The 22,230-nt window shown below is 41.9% G+C and overlaps 1 protein-coding gene across 1 annotated transcript in view; it reads right to left on the minus strand.

Annotated features, from left to right (window-relative positions):
* Positions 1-22,230, minus strand: part of CUBN (cubilin) — a 157,887-nt gene that overhangs the window by 34,078 nt on the left and 101,579 nt on the right. Inside the window, 15 exon segments of the mRNA XM_056857098.1 lie at positions 1,053-1,278; positions 2,154-2,275; positions 3,402-3,551; positions 4,401-4,607; positions 5,291-5,462; positions 8,053-8,234; positions 9,257-9,397; positions 10,232-10,441; positions 10,948-11,126; positions 12,979-13,153; positions 14,416-14,599; positions 15,965-16,155; positions 16,244-16,390; positions 17,590-17,790; positions 20,253-20,445. Of these exon segments, the coding sequence (XP_056713076.1) occupies positions 1,053-1,278; positions 2,154-2,275; positions 3,402-3,551; positions 4,401-4,607; positions 5,291-5,462; positions 8,053-8,234; positions 9,257-9,397; positions 10,232-10,441; positions 10,948-11,126; positions 12,979-13,153; positions 14,416-14,599; positions 15,965-16,155; positions 16,244-16,390; positions 17,590-17,790; positions 20,253-20,445 (2,680 nt within the window).

Consider the following 22,230-nt stretch of genomic DNA (forward strand, 5'->3'; position numbering starts at 1 on the left):
GCCCCTTTAGCTTTCTGAAAGAAACTATTGTCTGTTTCCAGCCTAAGAATCTATCCAAGTAATCGTACTTCTTCATGCACCAAAGATAAAATAAACTCCAGGAAATCCCTCTCATACTCCCCACCCCCAGTACCAGGGAACATTATACTAACTGCTACAGAGAGAAAACAAAATTACAATATGAAAGGATAAAACAGTAGAAACTTCTGCATCAGGGAAGAGTGAATTATTGCTTATTCCAGAAGTTGAGACACTGGCTTGGATCCAGACTAGTGTTTCTGTAGGCACAACGACTTCTGCCTACAGAGTGCCCCTATGTCATCTACCCACCTATGGCAGCCTGAAATGCCCTCTGAAATCCCCCCTCCAGATTTTCATGAGGAGGGAGCTAAGAAAGTCACTAGGATGGATCCAACCAGCTTTTCCATTCAACCTCCCCGACAACCCTGTTTGCTACAGCTCCCACTCACATGGTGTTTGTCCCCAGCACAACATTTTTTCATCAGCTCAAAAAGCTGGTTAGATCCATCCTACTGTCTATGGACAGAAATCAGGGTGCCTGCGGAAAGCTAGGCCATTTATGCTTGGTAATTAGCAGTGCGCTCCAGACTGAAGTGCCCCGCATATGTTTTGGAGTTTTTCATGCTGAACCATCATTCCAGCCGTCACTGCGAAGCCTGCGCATATCTGCTTCGCATTTCTTAAGAGCCCCTTTAACTCGACCTTTTGTGTTTACTCTGCCCCCGCCATGAAGAATCCTCTCAAGGAAGCATGCACAATTACAGCCGAGCGTTAGCTATTGCTAATGGCTATGCAAACGGAGGAACGAAGGAGCAGGCGAGTGGTGTGTGTGGGGGGAATTTCCCCTTTTGCTTTGGGACCATGAATAGGCATTTTAAAGGTTGCATTTTAAAAAAGCAGCTTTGAGCGAGCATCAGAATTGACCCTGCATAAATGGCCCTAGTCTAGATTCAAACCAAGGTATCCAGAAATCATTGGGAGGGCTCTATTGTGCATAAGACAGATTGAGTTAATATGGCTTTTTCACTTACCTAAAGAATCTGCAGTCCATGTTGCATAGAAACCATCTCCCTGCACAGAGTGGTCTGAATTAAAATTTATTAGTAGTTTATTGGAGCCTGACTGAATGGTGCCAGGTGATGTACTTCCACAATACCGTCCAATGATAGGAGAGCTAAGAGATCCCCCATTCAGGATGGTGACTGAGTCCCAGCGACAGCTGGTGTCCCTTTCGACTTCAAAGGCGACAAAAGTAAGCTGCGGGCAGGGAAGACAACACAGTAAATATATAGGTGCAAAAGCAGATCAGAAACAAACAGAACTAACTGCATCAACTGGAAATTCTAGTTCAGGGGTCCCCAATGTGGTGCCTGTGGGTGTCAGGGCACCTGTTGACACGTTTTTTGGTGTCCGCCAAGTGTTTTTAGAAAGTGGGTATAGCCAGGTGGGGCTACAGCCAAGCGTGGCTTCTGATTAGTATCGAAGATCTGATTGGCTGTGCCGATTAAAATAACAGTGTTTCAGCACAAGATGCCACCATAGTGTTTGCTTTATTTTTTCTCTCCTCTTTCCTAGTTCATTTTTAAAAAAATATTCTTCCTGTTCTCTGCATTTGAGTTTCCTGTGTATGCGTGTTTGCTTCCTCCAATGATTGTTTTGTGGTCAGCTCCGCCTCCTACAGCAGCCGTTTTGTGGTTGCACCTGCCCTCCTGTGTCAGAATTCCCAAGGAGCAAAAAGCCCTGTTCCAAGATTTCTGTGTAATTAGAAAGTTTGCATAAACAACAGAAATTGTGAGAATAAAATAACTTGCGACCCACCAAGTTCAACAGATCCTACAAGCCATGTATAGTAAGCCTCTCTGGTGTTTGACAACCTCTCCATTTTGGTAATTACAGAAATAACCCCACATGAGGCATCATGGTTGATGATGGACTACATTCAGCTGAAGGAGTATGAAGGAGTTCAGACCTGGACATTTACCTATTTGGTATTTCTGAGCTTTTTGCCTAAAATTAGAAGCACCTCGATTTTAAACATCCACACTGCAAAGTCCATAAAGGTTACCTAATCTGCAGATTGATAAGATGCTTTTATTGATTCATTATATATAGCTCAGTGGAGCATTACTCACATTTATGGTATGTCCTTCTGGTGCTACCAAGAGCCAGGAACAATGACTAGAACCGTTGTAAGGCTGTGGGTAATTAGGACTGGATATAATCCCACTTTCAGCTTCCTGTACACCTCCACAGGCTGAAATGAAACCCAAAATACTGAGAGCTGGCTAAAAGATAGGAAGCAGAGAGTAGGAATAAATGATCGGTTCTCACAATGGAGGGATGTGAGCAGCCGGGTTCCTCAGCGATCTGTGTTGGGACCTGAGCTTTTCAACCTGTTCATAAATTACCCTGAGCTGGGGGTGAACAGTGAAGTGGCCAAGTTTGAAGATGATACCAAATTATTTAGGGTGGTTAAAACAAAAATGGATTGTGAAGAGCTTCAAGAGGATCTCTCCAGACTGGAGGAATGAGCATTAAAATGGTAAATGAGATTCAATGTGAGCATGTGTAAAGTGATGCGTATTGAGGCAAAAAATCCCAACATCATATTTACACTGATGGGATCTGTGCTATTAACAACAGATCAAGAAAGGAATCTTGGGGTGGTAATGGATAGCTAGATGAAAATGTCAACCCAGTGTGCAGCTGCTGTGAAAAAGGCAAATTCCATGCTGGCCATAATTAGAGAAGGAATAGAGAATAAAATGGCTGCTGCAGTCATCTTGCTTATGGGTTTCCTAGAGGCATCTGGTTGGCCACTGTATGAATAGACTGCTGGACTTGATGGGCCTTGGTCTGATCCAACATGGCCTTTCTTATGTTCCAAGAGTTAAAGCCAGGGCTTATTTTGTGTGGTGGTGGTATTAACCAGTGTTGAGTGTGTGTGTGTAAAGTGCCTTCAAGTCACAGCCGACTTATGGCGACCCCTTTTTTGGGGGGTTTTCATGGCAAGAGACTAACAGAGGTGGTTTGCCAGTGCCTTCCTTTGCACAGCAACCCTGGTATTCCTTGGAGGTCTCCCATCCAAATACTAACCAGGGCTGACCCTGCTTTGCTTCTGAGATCTGACGAGATCAGGCTAGCCTGGGCCATCCAGGTCAGTGTTGTGTACCAGAACCTTTTGTGTGTGGGGAGGGGGCTCTCCAAAGTCCTGAGGGGGGAATTGATGGGAATTGGTACAATGCTATATACACGTATCGGCACTTTTTCTTTTCTTTTCTGGTTAAAGCTATCATAATTATATTGAAGTTCCAATATCGCTTGTACAACCAACAAACCCTGTCTGAATTGCTCCTCAATGAAGATAATATTCAGCATACCTGCAGATGAATAGCGGATGAAGAATCCTCGGTTTGTGTTTTCAGCATTACTCAAAAACTGCATCCAGATCTGAGGAGCTGCTATCAGTAGAGGCTCGAGACGTACTCTGGAGCCACACAGCCTGTACAAGAGCTCTCCATCAGCATCTCCTACATAAAAAAAAATTATGCTATGAAATAGCTAAAACCAGTATTCCTAAGCCCAAGTCCATAGTTCTTACCTCTTTGAATGCTTGAGCCAAATCTCATATAATTAATTAGGAAGAATGGGTATCATGCTTTAGTTTACATGACAAAAGTTTGACCTGCTAGGCAAAAGAATGCTGGTGGCTAGCTATGGCTTAAAAACAGCCTTTTATTACTTATTTTAAACTTTTATATACAGCCTTGCCAAAGCTGGAGCTGGTTTATGAATATAGCAGGAAAATTTTAAAAAAATCAAAACTGCTGTATTTTTCCTGCCACAACATATCATATTTAATGCAAGGTTAAAACTTGAAGCAAAGCTTGATTAATGGAGTGTAATTGGCATGAAGTCTGGCTTAGACAGAAATGATCCCTGAGATATGTGGAGCATAGACATGAAGGGGTTTTATTTGGTCTAGGTGCCCAACACAGTGGATAAAGAACAAGATTGGTCTGGAGAAGCACAGCGTCACTTTGAATTGCTGAAACTTGCCGGCAATCTTCAAGGGCAGCCCCATGATTCAGTAGTCAATCCAGCAGCCTGTGAAAGCGGTAGAGCAAGATCCACTATGTCCACGATGAAGTGGAGGCAACATAGCAAGTGAATCTGGTAAAAACACATTTCTGGCTATTAAAGCAATGGGCTTTTTTAAAAGCAGCATCAGATGTGGCAAGGTTTTTTCTGTTCTGATGGGAGTTTATCCAATTGATTGGAACCAATATATTTCCTCCCAGAAAAAAGCAGGTGTCTGCAAGCATTATCTGACCACCGCCAGCAGCTCCTGGATGGAGAAATGAAGAGTGGTGACCTACCTAGTCGAATCTCCAAGTAGTCATTCTGGCAATTAATGTGCTCCTCCAAGTTGAAATGTCCAAAGGAAAGGTGAATGGTTGTGACAGATGGATGTGGATTTTGGATGACCCATTCACAGTTCAGATTGTTTGAATAATTGCTGGTACCATCAAAGCCAGGAGAAGTGAGGTTGCCACCCTTTGAACTGAGTAGGAGTCCACCACACACTGAAGAAAGAGCATATCATTGGAAGAGGACAGGGACAGTTTTGGCATACAAGTAATGGTACATACAAATACACCCATGCATAGAGAATGGCTCGTCTCACTATGTTTGTATTGATGTCACTCTACTGGGTGATTGCTAAGCTAATATAATTGGTACCACTGTAACTAGTCTATCACTCTTAATTTAGGCAACTCCTGGTATGGGGGGGGGGTTGTTTAAGACAAAATTTGTTTTCCTCATCTTCTAAAATGCCCAGAACAGTTCACAGCTCAGCTCTTCAGTCAACCAGTGAGGTACTGCTGGATTTGCCTGATTTGTTCTTTTACAGACTGGCAGGATAAAAGAAGCAAAGAGAACACTGCTAAAAGTCTTCACAAACTTTAAACAATCACACTAGAATTTTTAACTCTGAACTAGTGGGCCAACTAGCTCTCTACGTCAGACATTCATCTAGTTGCTCTAGCATTGCAAAGACATTGGCCTTTAGCCATCCATACCCTAGTTTCTTACATACATGTTAAAGACACAAGTGGACAAAGATATATAATACTGTGATGTCTTCTTATAAAAGTTAACGGCAGAGGATATGGAAGAGGAAAGCTAAAAATCATTTATATTTGGGTTTGGGAGGATGCCATTCCTAGCTGCAAAAGCTATCTAGTGAAGAAGCATATCAGATTACCTGCGTCTTCCTCAGAAGCATATGCAATCCTAAAACTTCCCTCTGCTTCATTGTGGCTTGTTACCATAATTACTGTAATCTTGTTTCCTGAAGATTTCACCTGAGTGCCTGGATTCACCACACCACACAGTTTAGATATCATGGGAGTATTTTCTCCCACACCATTGTGAATCTGTTTACCAAGAGAAAAACCAAGCCAAACATTAGAAAAGGGATTTCTACTCGCAATATGTCATATGGCTATCAACTTATTTAGAAGCTTCACTGAAGTCTTCTGCACAAATGTGTGCTTCAGTTTTGATTGAAATGTACAAGAGAACATCTAGGCTATTAAAGTGGGATTACCAAATTATCTCAGCTGAGACTGAAGCTTTCTATGCCTGTAAGAAATTGTTATATTCAGGATCAAACTTGCCCCACTCCAAATCTTTCCCATCATGATGCTGCTTCTGCCTGCCCACCTACCTTTCTTGTTCCCAGTCTGTTGTGAGATGTAGGAGTTTTGTTTGAAAAAAAGGGAAATGAGGGAGGGCAGAGCAGTACTGGATATGTACTGGGCCAGCCCAAGACTGTTGGTGCCCTAGGCAGTGAGGTTTTGCCACCCCCACCCCTTGTGTCCTGGGGAAGTGACTGCTCTTTCTCTCACACACCCCCCACATACACCAAGGCACATCAGTCTTTGATGCTGTGGGCAGGTGGATGACCGGACCGGTTGGTGCCTCTCCACCTCTGGTGCCCTAGGCTGCCTAGTGGATGGGTCAGCCCTGGATATGCACGACAGGACTGAGCAGACCTGTCATTTTGCAAAGGAAAGGTTCCAAAGATATGAGAGTCTAGGTTTAAATCAGGAAAACCTAACTCTGGGTATTTTTAATACTTCCATCATGTAAGTTCTGTGTTCCCCTTACAGTGGAATGACAGGGATAGGCAAAAACTTTCTGTTTTAACTCCCATTGTCCAAGTATTCTAATTTATAGGCCATTTCCATATTGCAGAGCTTCACAAATTTTCAAAAGTTTTATTACCTGCATGTTGACACTTCCCTAGAACCTTTGAATTGAATGTATTCTGTCCCTTACGCAGAGATCCAAGCATCTTCTTGGCTAAATTTGTACTACAGCTGACTGATGAATGTTTCTCATTCATTATATTCTGAGGCTCATGACTTCCCCGCAGAAGGGTCACAGTTCACACAGAGCATGTTGTATCTTAAACTCCTTTCAAGTCAACAGAACTAAATCATCATGTATTGGTACTGGAGGCTCTCAGCTCTTACATTAGAATTTTAGTGCTAAATCAGAAGTATAGGAAGAAGCTACCTCAAAAGTAGAACCACACAGTATGATATGCATCTATTTCAGTGCTGAGCACTGAACTGTAGTTGGTTGTCTTGCCTTTTCCCCTTGCTATGGCCACTGAAGCCAACACTGATATACAGTGATATACAGCCGGATTTACGTATAAGCTAAACAAGCTATAGCTTAGGGCCCCACTCTCTTGGGCCCCCCCCCAAAAATTAAAGGAAATAATAATTATTTCACTATTAATATACTTCTTCTTAATTGTATTTCAGTTCAACAATTACTTTGATAAAATACATATTTTGTTATGTGCAAATGGCTTTAGATACCTATTAGGTCCATAAATTACCATATAGCATATATTCAACACAAAAAACGACAATTTGTTGTTGACAAAGGACAGCTGGACATATAAAGGGCCCCATTACCTTCAATAGCTTAGGGCCTCATCAAACCTAAATCCGGCCCTGATATACTCTTAGCTGTAACCTTTTCTCTCTCAGAAGAAGGTGATAATGCAGGGCGAGTGTTATAATGTAAAACCCTTCCCTCCTCTAGACTTATATTGGAGTAAAGAAAAATAGGATAAGCAGTTAGTGCTGACTCAGCATAGGTTCCATCTCGTTTGTAAGGTCTGAATATTCTAGAAAAGTCAACCAGTTTCTCCCTCACCATTATAGAGATTCAGACTAAGGACAGTCCAATTCAGTGAGATTGCTGTTGCCTTGGAAAAAAACAACAAGTGTTTGATTACAAGGGCTCAAACAGGTAGTATGAAGATCACAAAGAGCAAAACAAAATGAATAATGAAGGACTGAACCTCTTCTTTCTTCTCCACATGGCTCCAAGGCAAATTGAGGATGCAAGAGCCTTCAGTGAATCGAATGAGACATCTCCTCTATTTGAGCCTTATGTAAATGCAGATAGAAATGGGTTTCATGAGTGATATACTTTTGCCTCAAACAGATGCTTTTCATTATCTTTCTGATATCGCTCATTTCATTTCTATTTTATAAAAGATACTATGGATGTCACAGCATATATTTTAATAATGTCTTATTAAGTACCAGTCAGCGGCTCACTTTCTCTTTATTTTTTGTAATTCATTCAAGTGCCTTTTAGCATGAATGAATGAATTCCAACTGTCTCTGAATCATTATTCAGAGACAGTTGGAAATGGCTTCTACATGTTGACATCTCCAATATGGCTGTAATGAGCAGCACTGTTCTCCACTTCCTAGTTCTAGGGTTGAGATGCTCTATGTACTGAATAACTAGGAAGTGGAGACCTATGTTACATGTTAGACCTATACCAGAGGTAAGTCACTGCAAAGAGGTCATTGCCATAGATCTCTGCATTATATTTACCAACACTGTGTGCATTCTCTTAAGTGACAAGTAGATTCCAACTTTAGCCAGTCTTGGAAGGATGCCTTCCCATAAATTCAGGTTAACACTTACAGCCACATAATCTGAACTACAATTCTGGCTGAATCCAAAATTCATGTCACTAATAGTTAGGGTGACCCGTCGTCCCAAAGGTACCACAATTCTCCATTCACACTTGAGTTTATGCAGAGATGGATTCAGATAGTTCGGGGAAGTAAATGTCCCAGCAGTGCCTCGGAGTTCACCTCCACATGCTAGAACAACACAAATAATAAATCAGTCCTCCAAAATTAGTTGATGTTTCCCTGTAGAACATGAAATGCTTATCAATGTCATGTAAATCATGAAAGAAAAGATATAGAGAATACTTAGAAATGTGTAATGGTTACTTTGTTTCAATGCCTCCTCACATTTCAGAATTAAGTGGGAAACTATCAGGATATTTGTGCTGGAGCGTACAGCAGAAGTGACCCATAAATGATCCTATTAAGTTACAAGCCCTCCTGTTATGCAATCAACACCATTTAACGCCATGATTTGAAAGGCAAATAAATGCTGAGCGACATTCAATACTGTATTTATTCAAAAGTAAGACTCATTTTTCCCAGGTTTTCCATCAAGAAAAACAGGGTGTTGTCTTGATTTTGTATACAAGTTACAGTTATGTTCAGTAATAAAACACTGTTTGTATACAACTTTTTAAAAGGGGAGGATCATCTTTTTGAGATATACCCAACCTTTTTGAGCCTGCAAGGATCGTTCTGGAATTCTGACACAGGGTGGTGAGCAAAAGCACAAAATGGCTGGTGCGGGAGGTGGAGCCAAACACAAAATGTCAGGGACTGTGCTTATGCATAACTCTTATAATGACTCTACCATTTCAGTCAGTAATATGTTTAACAGGTTGCCTTTTTAGAAGGACATATTGTTTTAACGTATTTTCCTGCATACACCCAAATTACCTCAGTAATGCAGTGAAGTTGTTTGTGCTTTGGCAGCAGCAGCTACCAAAACATGTTTAAAAATCTGCACAATCAGATCTCCAGTAGCCAATCAGAAGCCCTGCTGGGCAAAAGCCCCATCTGGCCCCACTCAGTCTCTAAAATCACTTAGTGGGCGCCAGGAAAGGTGTTGATGGGTGCCAAGGCACCTATGAGCACCATGTAGGCAACCACTGAAATAGGGTATGTTATTTGCAGCCAGTGGAGATTGGGCATGCTTTCATGTATCAGAAACCGGAAACATTTGGAAAGTAAATTAAAACTCTGCAGCAAACCTTGAAAACTAGCAGCAAAACGCAGCATGAAGCCTGGTGCATTTACAGAGTCATCCGTAACAAACTTGATATAAGCCAGATTGTCAGGTGTGTCCAAGGTACCAGGTATAGTAGCACCACAGTATTTACCTAATAAATCCCCTAGATAAATAGAATAAAAGAGAAACAGGATGATTTTGTGATTTGGTATTAACTGACTAACTTTCATTTGTGCTCCATCCCACACTGAACGGCAAAGAGTGAGCTAGAACGCTTTATATTTATTAATCCGTTTATTAAAATATTTTACCTCATCTTTCCCCCATATCAAATGGGTGTCCATGTGTGGAGAATAATGCCTTTTGAATTTTGGCTGGCTGGTGGTCAGGTATAAACTGAGCTGATTTTAAACATGCAGCTTGAAAACAATAACTATAATTCAAGAGCTTGCAAAACAACCACTTAATTCCTTTTTTGAAAAATGTTTCTTTGAATGCATGCACTGTGATTTGCCCCATGGCCAAATTTATTTCATATTCACACTGAAAGCCCAGACCTACATAGACTCATCCACCCCCTTGGCTTTGATGCTGGGAGCTGGCAATTCTTTGACAGAGATAACAGCAAATGTTGGTCCTGATGGGACCGGGAAAGCCACTATGTAGCTTAGAATTGTTATGCATGGAATTTTTTGCATAGGTGAAAGTATACTAAGGAGGCAGAGCTTCCCCTCCTGATAACATCTTATGGGTTGTAAGAATGGTTTTGTTCCCTTTGAACTGATGTATTGTTTCCTCCCATCAAAAAGATACAACAAAAAAAGTTTGGCGACCAAGTGGAGCATACAAGGGCAACTCTGCCTGACTTGTGCCAAGAGGTGCTGCTATGCTATTGAGGCACAAACCCTTGGTTTGACTGCAGCAATTATAGAAGGAAATGCTATAAAGTTAGTTGGTAAGGGAACAAGAAAAAGAGCAACACAATTGTTTCACAGACCTGACGTATCACGTTCTCGAATTTCCAAATAGTCATTTGCACACTCTGTTGAGTTCTGGATATCTAGTGCTTCAAAGCTAATGGAAAGATAATGACCCATGGGTCCACGGAGGAACCATTCACACAGTAAACTGTCTTGATAATGAAGATCAGGAAATCCAGGACTTTTGATGAGCCCGCTCTGCCCTGTCAGGGTTCCACCACATGCAGCTGCAGAGAAACACAAGGGTATTCACCAGTCCTACCACTGGAACACATTAACTCAGCTATGCTGTCTCTCTTTCCTTCCCATCCACAAGCACAGAAAACAACAACAGGAAATGCACTGTGTTTTCATAGTGATAATATACTAGTTTTCATTCAATGGAACGGAATTATATTGTTCTTCCTCAAGCAAAGAAGAAAAAAGATGGACAGAATCTGTCAAGTGCTGGCATATGTTGGACAATACAGAGTATTCAATAGAAACTCTTGCAACTGAGCTAATCCAAAACAGCCAAATGTTGTGCAACTTTTTGCATGGCAGGTTTAGGGAACATTGTACTGTAGAAATTGTACTATTGCTCAATAGTACAATTATTTTTTATTATTTTAGTAACAGTGAATTATTATTTTAGTAATATTAATTGAGAGACAGAGAGAGAGAGAGAGAGAGAGAGATTTGATCTCTTTTACATTTTGGACTAGTAAAAGTGTCAGGAAGTAACGCATTTCACCTCTTGAATACTTGGCATTGAACCCAGCCCGTGTATCTGTACTGTCAGACCGAAATCTCATATATAGAGTAGCTCCAGAAGATCTCTGAATGGCTGGCAGAGAATTTCCACAGAGTTGCGCAATAAGAGGTGCACTGGAGTCAGCTCCATCTCGTAATTCGAGGTAACTTAATGTGCAGCTAAAAGAAAAGAACACAGATGTACAAATATGCAGGAAAAAAAATGCCTCACAACATTTCAGGAAGCATCCAGATCATCAGGTAAAAATAACCTAGCGTACTATGCACTAATTCAGTTCTGAGGGAACAGAAATACAAAGATGGAGACAGAGAGGTTAACAATCAATAACACTTAGGGTCATCTGAGATCTGAAATCAATTGCAGAGAAAGAAATCTCTAAAGAGGTCGCAATGCCATGTGGAGCGTTCTTCGCAGTTCTTTGTTCTCTGGCTCAAAACCTGTTTGGATTTAAAAGTGCATGGTTCAGACACCAAATATTAATGCAATAAATGCTGTCAAACATCTTTCACACCTTTACTTAAAATGACTCTAAAGTGTGTGATCAGACCAATCTTGAACCATGATATGAAATGGGCTGTGAGGTAAGGATATGAAATTGGCTGTGAGGTAAGGATGATTTTCTTCCTTATATATATCAAATAGCAAAAGTTTAGGTGTACAACTGCTGCTTTTGGGGTGTTAATCAAAGGGATGATGCTTACACAGGTACACTTTGTATGCATGTAGGCTCTTGTGATCACATGAAGTATGTGGGCAGGCAGGGCCAGCATGCTTGGTTCAGGGCACGAACAGTGGACTTGTGTCTGCTCTCCTTCTGCATACTATTTATTTGTTTAATGATTGATTGATTGATTGATTGATTTGGTCAAGCTTCTGCCCTGCCCTCCCTGGCCAAAGCCAAGCTCAGAGAGGCTCACAAACCAAGCAATCATATAATACAGTTAAATAAGATACAACAATCTTAAAATTACGATCAAAATAGCCCTATAAAGTCATTAAATAAAGGACAACAGTGTCCAATAGTGCCCTTAAATCATAACATTTGAGCTACAGTTGGGTGGACAGATGGATACATCCCCAAAGAATGGCAAAGAAGGGAAGAAAGCAGCAGTGGAAGGTTAGGCAGGCCAGCATCCATAGGAAAAGGAAACCATAGCTGGCCTCAACCATAAGCCTGACAGAATAGCTTGGTCTTGCAGGCCCTGTGGAACTCTTTAAGGTCCTGCTATTACAACTGATCTCCAGCCGATAGAGATCAGTTCACCTGGAGAAAATGGATGCTTTGGCAATTGGACTCTATGGCATTAAAGTCCCTCCCCTTCCCAAACCCCACCCTCCTCAGGCTCCACCCCAAAAACCTCCCACCAGTGGCGAAGAGGGACCTGGCAACCCTAGTGCAAAGTCCAGGGCCCCCACCACCTTGATTCAGCAGGGAAAGTCCCAAATACAGGCCTAAGTAGTGGTAGGTAAGCTTCATCTAGCTCACATCCATCTTTAATCCTCTGCTTTCATCTCCAGTGCATTCTGGAAATTGTATTTCTCAAAATGGGTAACAGTAGTGATGGGGGGTGGGGGAAGGACACTAAGACCAAGAACATTTCTGACAAGGAAAACATTACTAGGTTGCTGAGAAAAGACGAATGCTCTAGAACACCATCCATACTTGCCTTAAGCTGCAAAGGGGCCCTTCCACCATAGCACATCATCAACTAATTGTTTACTGTAATGCATTAAGCCATTATAAAGACAAAATTAAAAACGGGTTGGATCCTGTGAATGCATTCTGCTAGTGGAGGTGCTTTCTTTCACTGGAACGAGCCTTCCCATCCAGGCATCCTGTATCAGACAAAGCTGTCTCATTCAACTCGCTAAAAACACTTCCATTGGTGGAATGGATTCATGGGGTCCAACCCAACTTCAAATATTGCTAAAGAACTTAATTGCACACTGGAAAGTCTGTCGCCTGGGGCTTCACTAAATAAAAAAAGGAGAAGAATAACGTGCACACACTTGGGCGAAGGTTCAATGTCAAACTGATCTTCAAACTTGAGCTCCACAGCCTCTCCAGAGAGAACAGTTACCGTCCAGACACAATCAGCATGTGGTGGATAATTTCCAGGATAGTTGGGTGAAGAGATATATCCAGAGGGGTTGGGCTGACTAACGTAGACAATCCCTCCACAAGCTAGAAGAAAATTCAAGCATGTTAAATAATATAAAGAACACGTGTGGTATCTTTAAAATGTATTCTACTATATAAAAGCCAAAAAGGGTCATCTATAAACCCAATCTTACTTTTCGGTTACATTTATTTAGTTGTTTGTTTACATCTCTTTCTGGCCTTTCTACCATCTTGGAACTCAAGGTGGTGTAGAGGAAGCCACCTATCCAGGCAGTGAGCAGATGCTGAGTGCAATCCTAAATACACTTCCCTGAGAGTAAACCCCACTGGATACAATGGGATTTTCTTCCCATTATACCTGTTAAGGATTGCCCTGTACCTAACTATAGCAGGGTTGCTGATCCACATGCCTTCAGACTATGCATTTGCATTTATGATGCATTTATTTATTAATATCCCATTTTACCCCCCAGTTGGGACACAAACCAACTTAGAACATCTCTCCACAACAACCCTGTGAGGTAAGCCAGGCAGAGAGTTTGCAATTGGCCCAAGGTCACCCAGAGATCTTCCACTGCAGAAGTGGGGATTTGAACCTGTGTTGCCTAGGGTCCTAATCTGCCACTCTTTCCACTACTCCCCACACCTGGACCTTGCAACACTGGTATCATACACTGGTATCATCTGCTGAGGTTTATGTAATGGAGCTGCTCACAGTATTATTTGACTTTGGTTTTATCTGTTCTTCCCTTGTTTTCAAATCTGATGCATAGTTTGTTTTTCTATGGGGCCTTTGGCCATTTTGTAGTTGCATCCCAAACTCCTTAAAAAAACAAAACTGGTTGATAAATATAATGTCAGAAGTAGTCCTTACCCACATTCAAAGGAGGTCAAAGGACACATTTTGACTCACTTGTTGGATATTCCAAAGACGGAAGTTGTATCTCAGCGCTTTTTTACCATACTGTAGTTTATGGCACTGTTTATTGTATTTTCTCGTTTTTGCTGCACTGTTTTCTAATTTCTGTTTTTGCATTTTTTATATGGCATGCCTTATACCAGTTTTATTAAAAGTTTTTTCTTACTTTATAATCCAATCTTATTACACTGCTTATGATGTCTTATACTGTTCCTATTGTTTTAAATGTTGCAATCCACCTTGAGTTTCAGCAAGAAAGGCAGACTGTGAATAAAGTAAATAAATAATTTGTGTTACCAACATATTGACTCATCAACAAGAGGCCCCGATTAATGATTTAGAAATCACTGTATTACGTTTCCATGTTCTGCAAGACCCTCTGTTTGCATTCATTGCCAACACTCACCCAGACCCTTTGCTTCATACTTGAGTTTGAAACCCTGTCCTCCGTTATGGCTGTCAGAAGTGAAGTGGACAAACAGCTGATTATCTGAGGTATGCATGGTAGAAAAGGAACTGCTACCGCAAAACCGCCCATTCCCTCCATTGGGTCCAAGTGGTGGGGCAGAGAGATCTGGTCCGTTTCTAAGCTAATGAATAAATAAATAAAAATACATTGTCACAGAGAACAGCGGTCAAGAAATTGTCCGGAACAGCATTGTGGGGAATATACCATTGCCAATAATTTGCATATCATTGTTAAATGTGAAAGTGCATTGCTGTCCTTACTTTAGCTTCACAACAAACCTGCACGATCAAACTGTTATTCCCACTTTGTGTGTGCGTGTAAAGTGCTGTCAAGTCACCACCAACCAACCTATGGCGACCCCAGCAAGGGACTTTCAAGGCAAATGAATAAGCAGAGGTGGTTTGCTATTGCCTTCCTCTGCAGAGTCTTCCTTGGTGGTCTCCCTTCCAAATATCGCCTCTGTTTCGCTTCCGAGATCTGAAAAGATAGGGCTATACCATACTGCCTTCCCTCACTATTCCCACTTTTCAGATACATAATTGGAAAAAAAAAGATATAGTGACTTGTCCAAGGTCATCCAATGAATTCACCAGTGACCTGGGAATTTATCCCAGCTGTTCCAAATCTAAAGAGTACTTTACATATTAATCCAATGTGTGTATTTATACATTACATAATATTGGGAAAATATAATATATATTATATTATATTTTATACATAATGACTATGGGAACCCATGACCAGTTATGGCACCTAGTGGTATGTACAGATGGTAAAAAAGGTACATATTATTTGTTCCCCATAAAGAGACAGTTTCACTGATCTATTACATTGCCCATGAGACTATTAGTCTATCTATCTTTACTATAACTGGCAAATCAGTAACAGCATATTGTATAAGGACACTGGAATAAGAAAAAAGAATGAGAAATGTTTCCCCACTCTCCCTGGCCTTCATAATGTCTGCAACCCCTTCCTCTAGAGCAGACAAAACCCTTTGTCTAACCAGGGCCATGTCCACACTGAGCGTTTGCAGCTCCAATTTCCGCGGGCTTTCCTTGCATGTTCCCATTTCATCTCACCCGAAGGATTCCGAGGACATCTCCAGAGCACAATTTCTCCGAGTTAAGCGCATCCGCTTATACAGCGAATTAATAAAATAAAACGTCTTCCACACCCGGTGCCTTAAAGTGGGAACATGCAATGTGTGTTCAATCCACTTCCTGCTGCCAGTCCACTTCCTGCTGCCAGCCAACCCCCGCACTCCCCCCGCCTCCCTTACTAACGCTAAACCAATCGCCGTCCTTGCTTGGAGTGCCGATTGGGCATGCGTGGGAGCATGCCGGTCTTCGGGCTTATCAAATGCAGCGGAGAAAGGCGGCGCGGTGGGAACAGAAATTTACAGTCGTTTTGGATACTTGTGTACTGGACGCGTGTAAATTGCGAGGTAAGTTGCTAGTGTGTTCACGGGCCAGGCATGCCTCACCTCAACATAATCTCCATGGCTGCAGAAAGAATCTTCATTCAGCACCTGGAATGGTTCTTCAAAATGTACACCAATGATGAAGCCAGGAGTAACCAAAACATGCCAGGAACAATTAAGGTTAGGAGGATAGGATTGGCCATAGTTTGGTGAAGTGATCACACCTCTGTTTGCATGCAAGTAGCCACCACAACCTGAATAAAGGGGAACAGAGTACTATTTAATGTTATTTAATCCATATTCCATTCCAATCTGTAGATAAATTGTAAAAAAACAACTCACTCTTGTGGAAAGAAGCATTAAACCCAGCACCAGTGACACTTCCATCTGAAGTGAACTGAATGAACATAGAGTCCCCAGTTGATCTTATTGGTCCAGGAATTTCACGGCCACATTCAGTGGACAGAACAGGTGCTAAACTGTTGTCTCCTAGGGAAAAAAAGTAGGACAGCACGACACTGAATTAAACCCAAAGCTACGGCTCCTGTACCAGTTCCTTGTGATATTTTCCAGCCCCCTCTCTTTCAAGGAGCCAAACTTTATACATTATACTGCACAGTCTAGTCTCCAGTTAATGACATTGGAAGCCAGATCTAGTCAGGTAATTATTCCATATATTTCCAACAGAGAGTCAACACAATTGACAGGATGGAACATTCAGTAAACAATGCAATAGGAATTAGGGTTGTAGAACCAACCAGAAGTCTAAAAACAGAACTGATGCAAAGCATAAGTATTAACACAGCACATTAAATGATGTCCAAATTACATAGGATCCTAGTTTCATCAAACTACACACAGTAGTAGAAACCACAGTTCCCAATAATTTATCCAAGCAACTATTACCTGCACAGAAAAGCCCTCTTGAATAATTCAATTTTGCATAATTTGCAGAAAGCCAGGAGAGTGGGAGCCTTCCTGATCTCCTCAAGCAGGCAGTTCCATGAGATGGGGCGCACAATAGAGAAGGCACGTGTATGGGCAGTTGTTGATTTTGCCCATTTGAAGGATTGGCACCTGCAGAAGACCCTGCTCTGATGAGCAAATATGTTTGTTTATTTATTTGTTTGTTTTATTAAGTTTCCACCCTGCCATCCCCAGCCAAGGCCGGGCTCAGGGCCTCCATGTTGTGGTGGAGTGTAGGGGGTAAAGAGCAGAACAGCCCTCCAAAAACAGGAGAGGGGCTCCTCAGAGCATCTCCCATGCATTCAGAAGGTTCCAGGATCAATCCCTGGCATCCCCAATTTAAAAAGGATCAGATAGCAGGAGATATGCAAGACCTTCATCTGAGACCGTGGATAGTCACTTCCAGTTAATACTTTGGGACATCAAAGGACTGGCTCAGTATAAGGCAGCTTCATGTATTCGTGTGGTTTGTCTGAGGGCTCATCATATATTACTGCAGGCACACATGGGGTCTACTGGAATCTCTTGTGACTACTGGTGGCTCCACATGGCTGTAACTTGTGGCAGTCTCATGTCACTGATAGTCCAATGCAGGGCAGGACAAGCCAAGCATCAGATAGTGCATTTTGTTTTAAACTGTGAAGGTAATTATGGGGGGTTTAAAAAAACCCAGTTCCTTCTGTTTGCATCTCACATCATGGGAATGTGCTGACATTTCTCACCGTCTCTGAAAACAAGTTTATCATAGTTGCAGGAGCCGCCATGAGTCTCAATGTCTAGAGCCAGGATGTTGAACTCCACTGTTGAGCTTCGCGATCGGATAACCCAGGTACAGTTTGCCATATTACTGTAGTCTGAGGGCCACCCTGGTGAGAACAGGAACAACGGTGCATTGCTGGCTATTGCTACACCTCCGCAGGCACCTGTGACAAGATAATTTATATGGAAGTTAAACTGGTGGGGTGATGATATTCTAGCATTCTGTTAACTCATACATAATTTAACAGAAGATCCCTTGAATCGTCGGCAGGAGAACACATGGAGATACATTAGGTAATTTTTTAAACTCTCTCCTGTCCCAGCAGTGTTTATGACTTGCGTGACATTTTAGGTGATATTAATACCTTGTGTATCTTCATTAGGGTTGCCAACCTCCAGGTGATGGCTGGAGATCTCCTGCTATTACAAGTGATCTCCAGGCAACAGAGATCAGTTCACTTGGAGAAAATGGCAACTTTGAAAGGTGGATTCTATGGCATTATACACTGTTGAGGTCCCTCCCCAATGCCACCCTCCCCAGGCTCCACCCCCAAAACCTCCAGGTATTTCCCAACCTAGACCTAGCAACCCTAACCTTCATTGAAATTCTATCTCCATTCACTTACGTTCTTAGAATATGTCACTCGTACAGGGCCCAAGTATAATTTCCCTGGGCTCGGTACAAACTTGTAACATGCCCTCTGCACCACATATACACACAATGTCATGAGTCTTTAAAAATATATATGTATATTATTTCTGAAATGACATAAATAGACTTTATCATGGTAATGGTTTGAAGACTGGGCCAGGCCCCATGGGGTCCCAGTAGAGCATACTCATTCCCCTCTTCCCAAGGCTTGGATCCTGCACTTGTACAAGCAAGAGATTGCTTCCACTGTTTCCACTCAATCATCTCAATTTGAGGCAACTTTAACACATCTGCACTGTGGCATCGGCATTAAGTCTGAACTGATGTATCTCTGGATCAACCTCCTCTTGACTACATATGCGATCAGGCTTTGCTTCGCAACATCTGCTGCTCTGTCTGCCTGTATATCCATCCGTGCAACACAAACGGTGTCACAAAAAATAGGGCCTTTACACCTGGAGCCTCAAGACTACGGAATGATCTCCTAGTATAGCTGAGAAATTTTTGCTTTCTTTTAGGAAAAGCTAGTTAGCCTTTCCTTTTCCCTAAACATTGCCTTTTTGCTTCTTTCCCAGAGTTTTTTTGCTTGTTGTTTCTGTTCATAAGGAGATGTTTTATTTCATACAAAGGTTGTTTTATTTTGTATGTTGTAAGTAACATTTGAGCCCTGTGGCCCAGAGTGGTAAGTGGTACTGTAGTCAAAGCTCTGCTCACAACCTGAGTTCAATCTCAACGGAAGTCGGTTTCAGGTAACCGGCTCAAGGTTGACTCAGCCGTTCATCCTTCTGAGGTTGGTAAAAGGAATACTCAGTTTGCTGGGGGTAAAAGGTAGATGACTGAGGAAGGCAATGGCAAACCACTCCATAAACATAGTCAGCCAAGTAAATGTCGTGATGTGACATCACCCCATGGGTCAGTAATAACCCAGTGCTTGCACAGTGGACTGTGTGTGTGTTAAGCGCCATCAAGTCACTTCTGATTCATGGTGACCCTATGAATCAATGTCCTCCAAAATGCCCTATCCTTAACAGCCTTGCTCAGATCTTGCAAACTGAGGGCCACGGCTTCCTTTATAGAGTCAATCCATCTCTTTTCCTGCTGCCTTCACCTTTTCCTAGCATGATTGTCTTTTCCAGTGACTCTTGTCTTCTCATAATGTGACCAAAGTACAACAGCCTGAGTTTAGTCATTTTAGCTACTAGGGTCAGTTCAGGCTTGATTTGATCTATAACCCACTGATTTTGTTTGGCAATCCATGGTACTCCTGACACTCTCCTCCAACACCACATTTCAAAGGAATCTACTTTCTTCCTATCAGCTTTCTTCATTATCCAGCTTTCACACCTATAATAGTAACAGGGAATACTACGGCATGAATTAACTTGATTTTGGTTGCCAGTGACACATCCTTACACTTAAGAATCTTTTCTAGCTCCTTCATGGCTGCCCTTCCCAGTCTCAATCTCCTTCTGATTTCTTGGCTGCAGTCTCCCTTGGCTGCAGTCTCCCTGCAGTCTCCTGAAAAAATCTTTTAAACCAACCAGCCAGCCAAACAATCCCTGATTGTTGCTGCATTTCAGATTCTATCAGACTGAAGAGAGAATCAAATCATACACCAGATCACCCAACTGTTGCCACAAACATTACAGGCAATGGTGGAAGTACTCCTTCACAGAAACAGAGACCTGTGGGCCTGACTATGCAGCAGTTAAGCTTCCATACCTGCCTACCTCTTCTATCCCTGGCTATTGCTTTATCTCTGGTTCCACAATATAAAGGAAAACAATTCCAACTTGGTATATATACTATACTGTGGACTAGAGTGATACTACACCACATGCTTTAGGGGCTTTCTTTCCAAAAGGTGTGTTGTCACAAGGCTATACTGTTCCATTTTGCAGACCAAAAAATCATGAGCCAACAATCTACATGTGTTGATGTGGCCTGTATTAACTACATGATCAAGAGACAAACCTGTAGGAACGGTCTGTCCAATGTCTGTAGGAGCTTCCATGGCATACCAGTCCAAAAGAAAACCCTTTCCATTTATAGAAAAATCAGAGATGAACTGCAGAGTAACAGAGTTTCCAGAGGAAGTGAATGAAGAAAGGGTTACACCACAGTATACTTCAATGAGACGCGAGTGTATGTTGGGGCCATCATAGACCTGTATCAATTAGATAATATATTAGTAAGCGTGTCCTTACTAAAGTGCTTTTTTCTGTAAATGCTGAACGGAAAATACATTAATGGCTGAGTATTTTAACTTCAGAGGGGGTACGGTACTCAGACTTTAGTATTCACAAGTTTGATGGTAGGGTTGCCAAAACCAGAATGGGAAATTGTTGGAGATTTCTGGGTGGAGCCTGGAGAGGGTGGGGTTTGGGGAAGGGAGGGAGCTCATAACCTGCCCAGCAAAGCAGCCATTTTCTCCAGGGGAACTGATCTCTGGAGATAATTTGTAATTCCAGAGATCTTAAGCACATTCATTTCTCTGTAATAACTTCCACTGAATTTAATGGGTTTTTCTTCTGATCAAACATGAATTAGATTTGTCTGCAGTAGTCTATTTAGTATACAAAATCCAAAGTGATGGTTCAGTACTAGACTAACTGGGGGGGGGGGCTGGGTTCAAATCCTCATACTGGTGGTGGCCTCCTTGGGCAGTAACCATCACTCACAGGATTATCATAAAGATAAAACATGGGGAAGGTGACCTTGAACCCTTCCCTGAGCTCACTGAAAGCAGGAAGGATATGTGCTTCCAATTACAAGCACATCTCTAATCTCTGCAACAGCAAGGCTCTTAAAGTTCTGGGGTAAAAAAGTTTTGGACTTATCAAATATAATTATAATAAATTCCTGAATTAAAATTACCCACAAAGGCTTCCAAAAGTACATTTTATCTAGCAAAATGCTTCTGCAGAGATAATGCTTTTTATCAGGGGTAGGAGGTAGGCTAACAAAATAACTTAGAGATTGATTTTCTAGCTCCAGTATAATAGTCAGTCATTTCATTAGTGATCGTTCAGCCTCAATTCTTTATCCTTCAAAGGTGGAGTTTGTGCTGATTGATTTCATAACTCACCATGTGAGCTGAAACTAAATTGAAGACATGAACAACAAGAAGAAGAAGAAGAAGAAGTTTTGTAAGATGGAAGATCACAAGTTTGCCAATGCCTACCTCTGCAGAACAGCTAAATTTGAGACCAGTAGCACCTTAGAGACCAACACAATTTTCGGGGGATGAGCTTTTGAGAGTCAAAGCTCCCTTTGTCAGAGCTGATGAAGGGTGCTTTGACTCTTGAAACCCCACACCCCGAAAATCTTGTTGGTCTCTAAGGTCCTACTGGATTGAAATCCAGTTGTTCTACTGTAGGCCAGCCTGGGAAGCCAGCCTCCACGTGGTGGCTGGAGATCTCCCGGAATTACAAATTATCTCCTGGTGACAGAAATCAGTTCCCCCTGGAGAAAATGACTTATTTGGATGGTAGGGTTTAGGCATTATGAGGTCCCTGCCCTCCCCAAACCCCACCATCCCTGGGCTCTACCCGCCAAATCTCCAAGAATTTCCCAACCCAGAGCTGGCAATCCTAAGACCATCAAGGCTACCTGCTGAAACTATCTTCCTCTGCAGTCTCTCATCCAAGTACCAACCCTGATTAGCTTCCAAGGTCTGATGAGATCAGGCTGTAACATGCCACCTTCCCTCCCATGGCCATATTGCCAGTTACATACAAAACCCCAACAGAACAGTGGGCCAGCCTTATTACCAGGTTACTCTACCTGTTCAGGGAAGTGCTTTGTAAGAATGATATGAACCATTTCGTGTTTCTAAGCTGTCTTCTCTCATTTATTGATGTTGCAAAGTAGCAATAAAAAGAAAGAAAAACAAGAACAGGGATCCTGAAGAGGTTTTAGCCAAGGAAACAAAATGTAATAACTAGGCAAT

The sequence above is a fragment of the Euleptes europaea genome, chromosome 11, assembly GCF_029931775.1.
Source record: "Euleptes europaea isolate rEulEur1 chromosome 11, rEulEur1.hap1, whole genome shotgun sequence".
NCBI lineage: Eukaryota > Metazoa > Chordata > Lepidosauria > Squamata > Sphaerodactylidae > Euleptes > Euleptes europaea.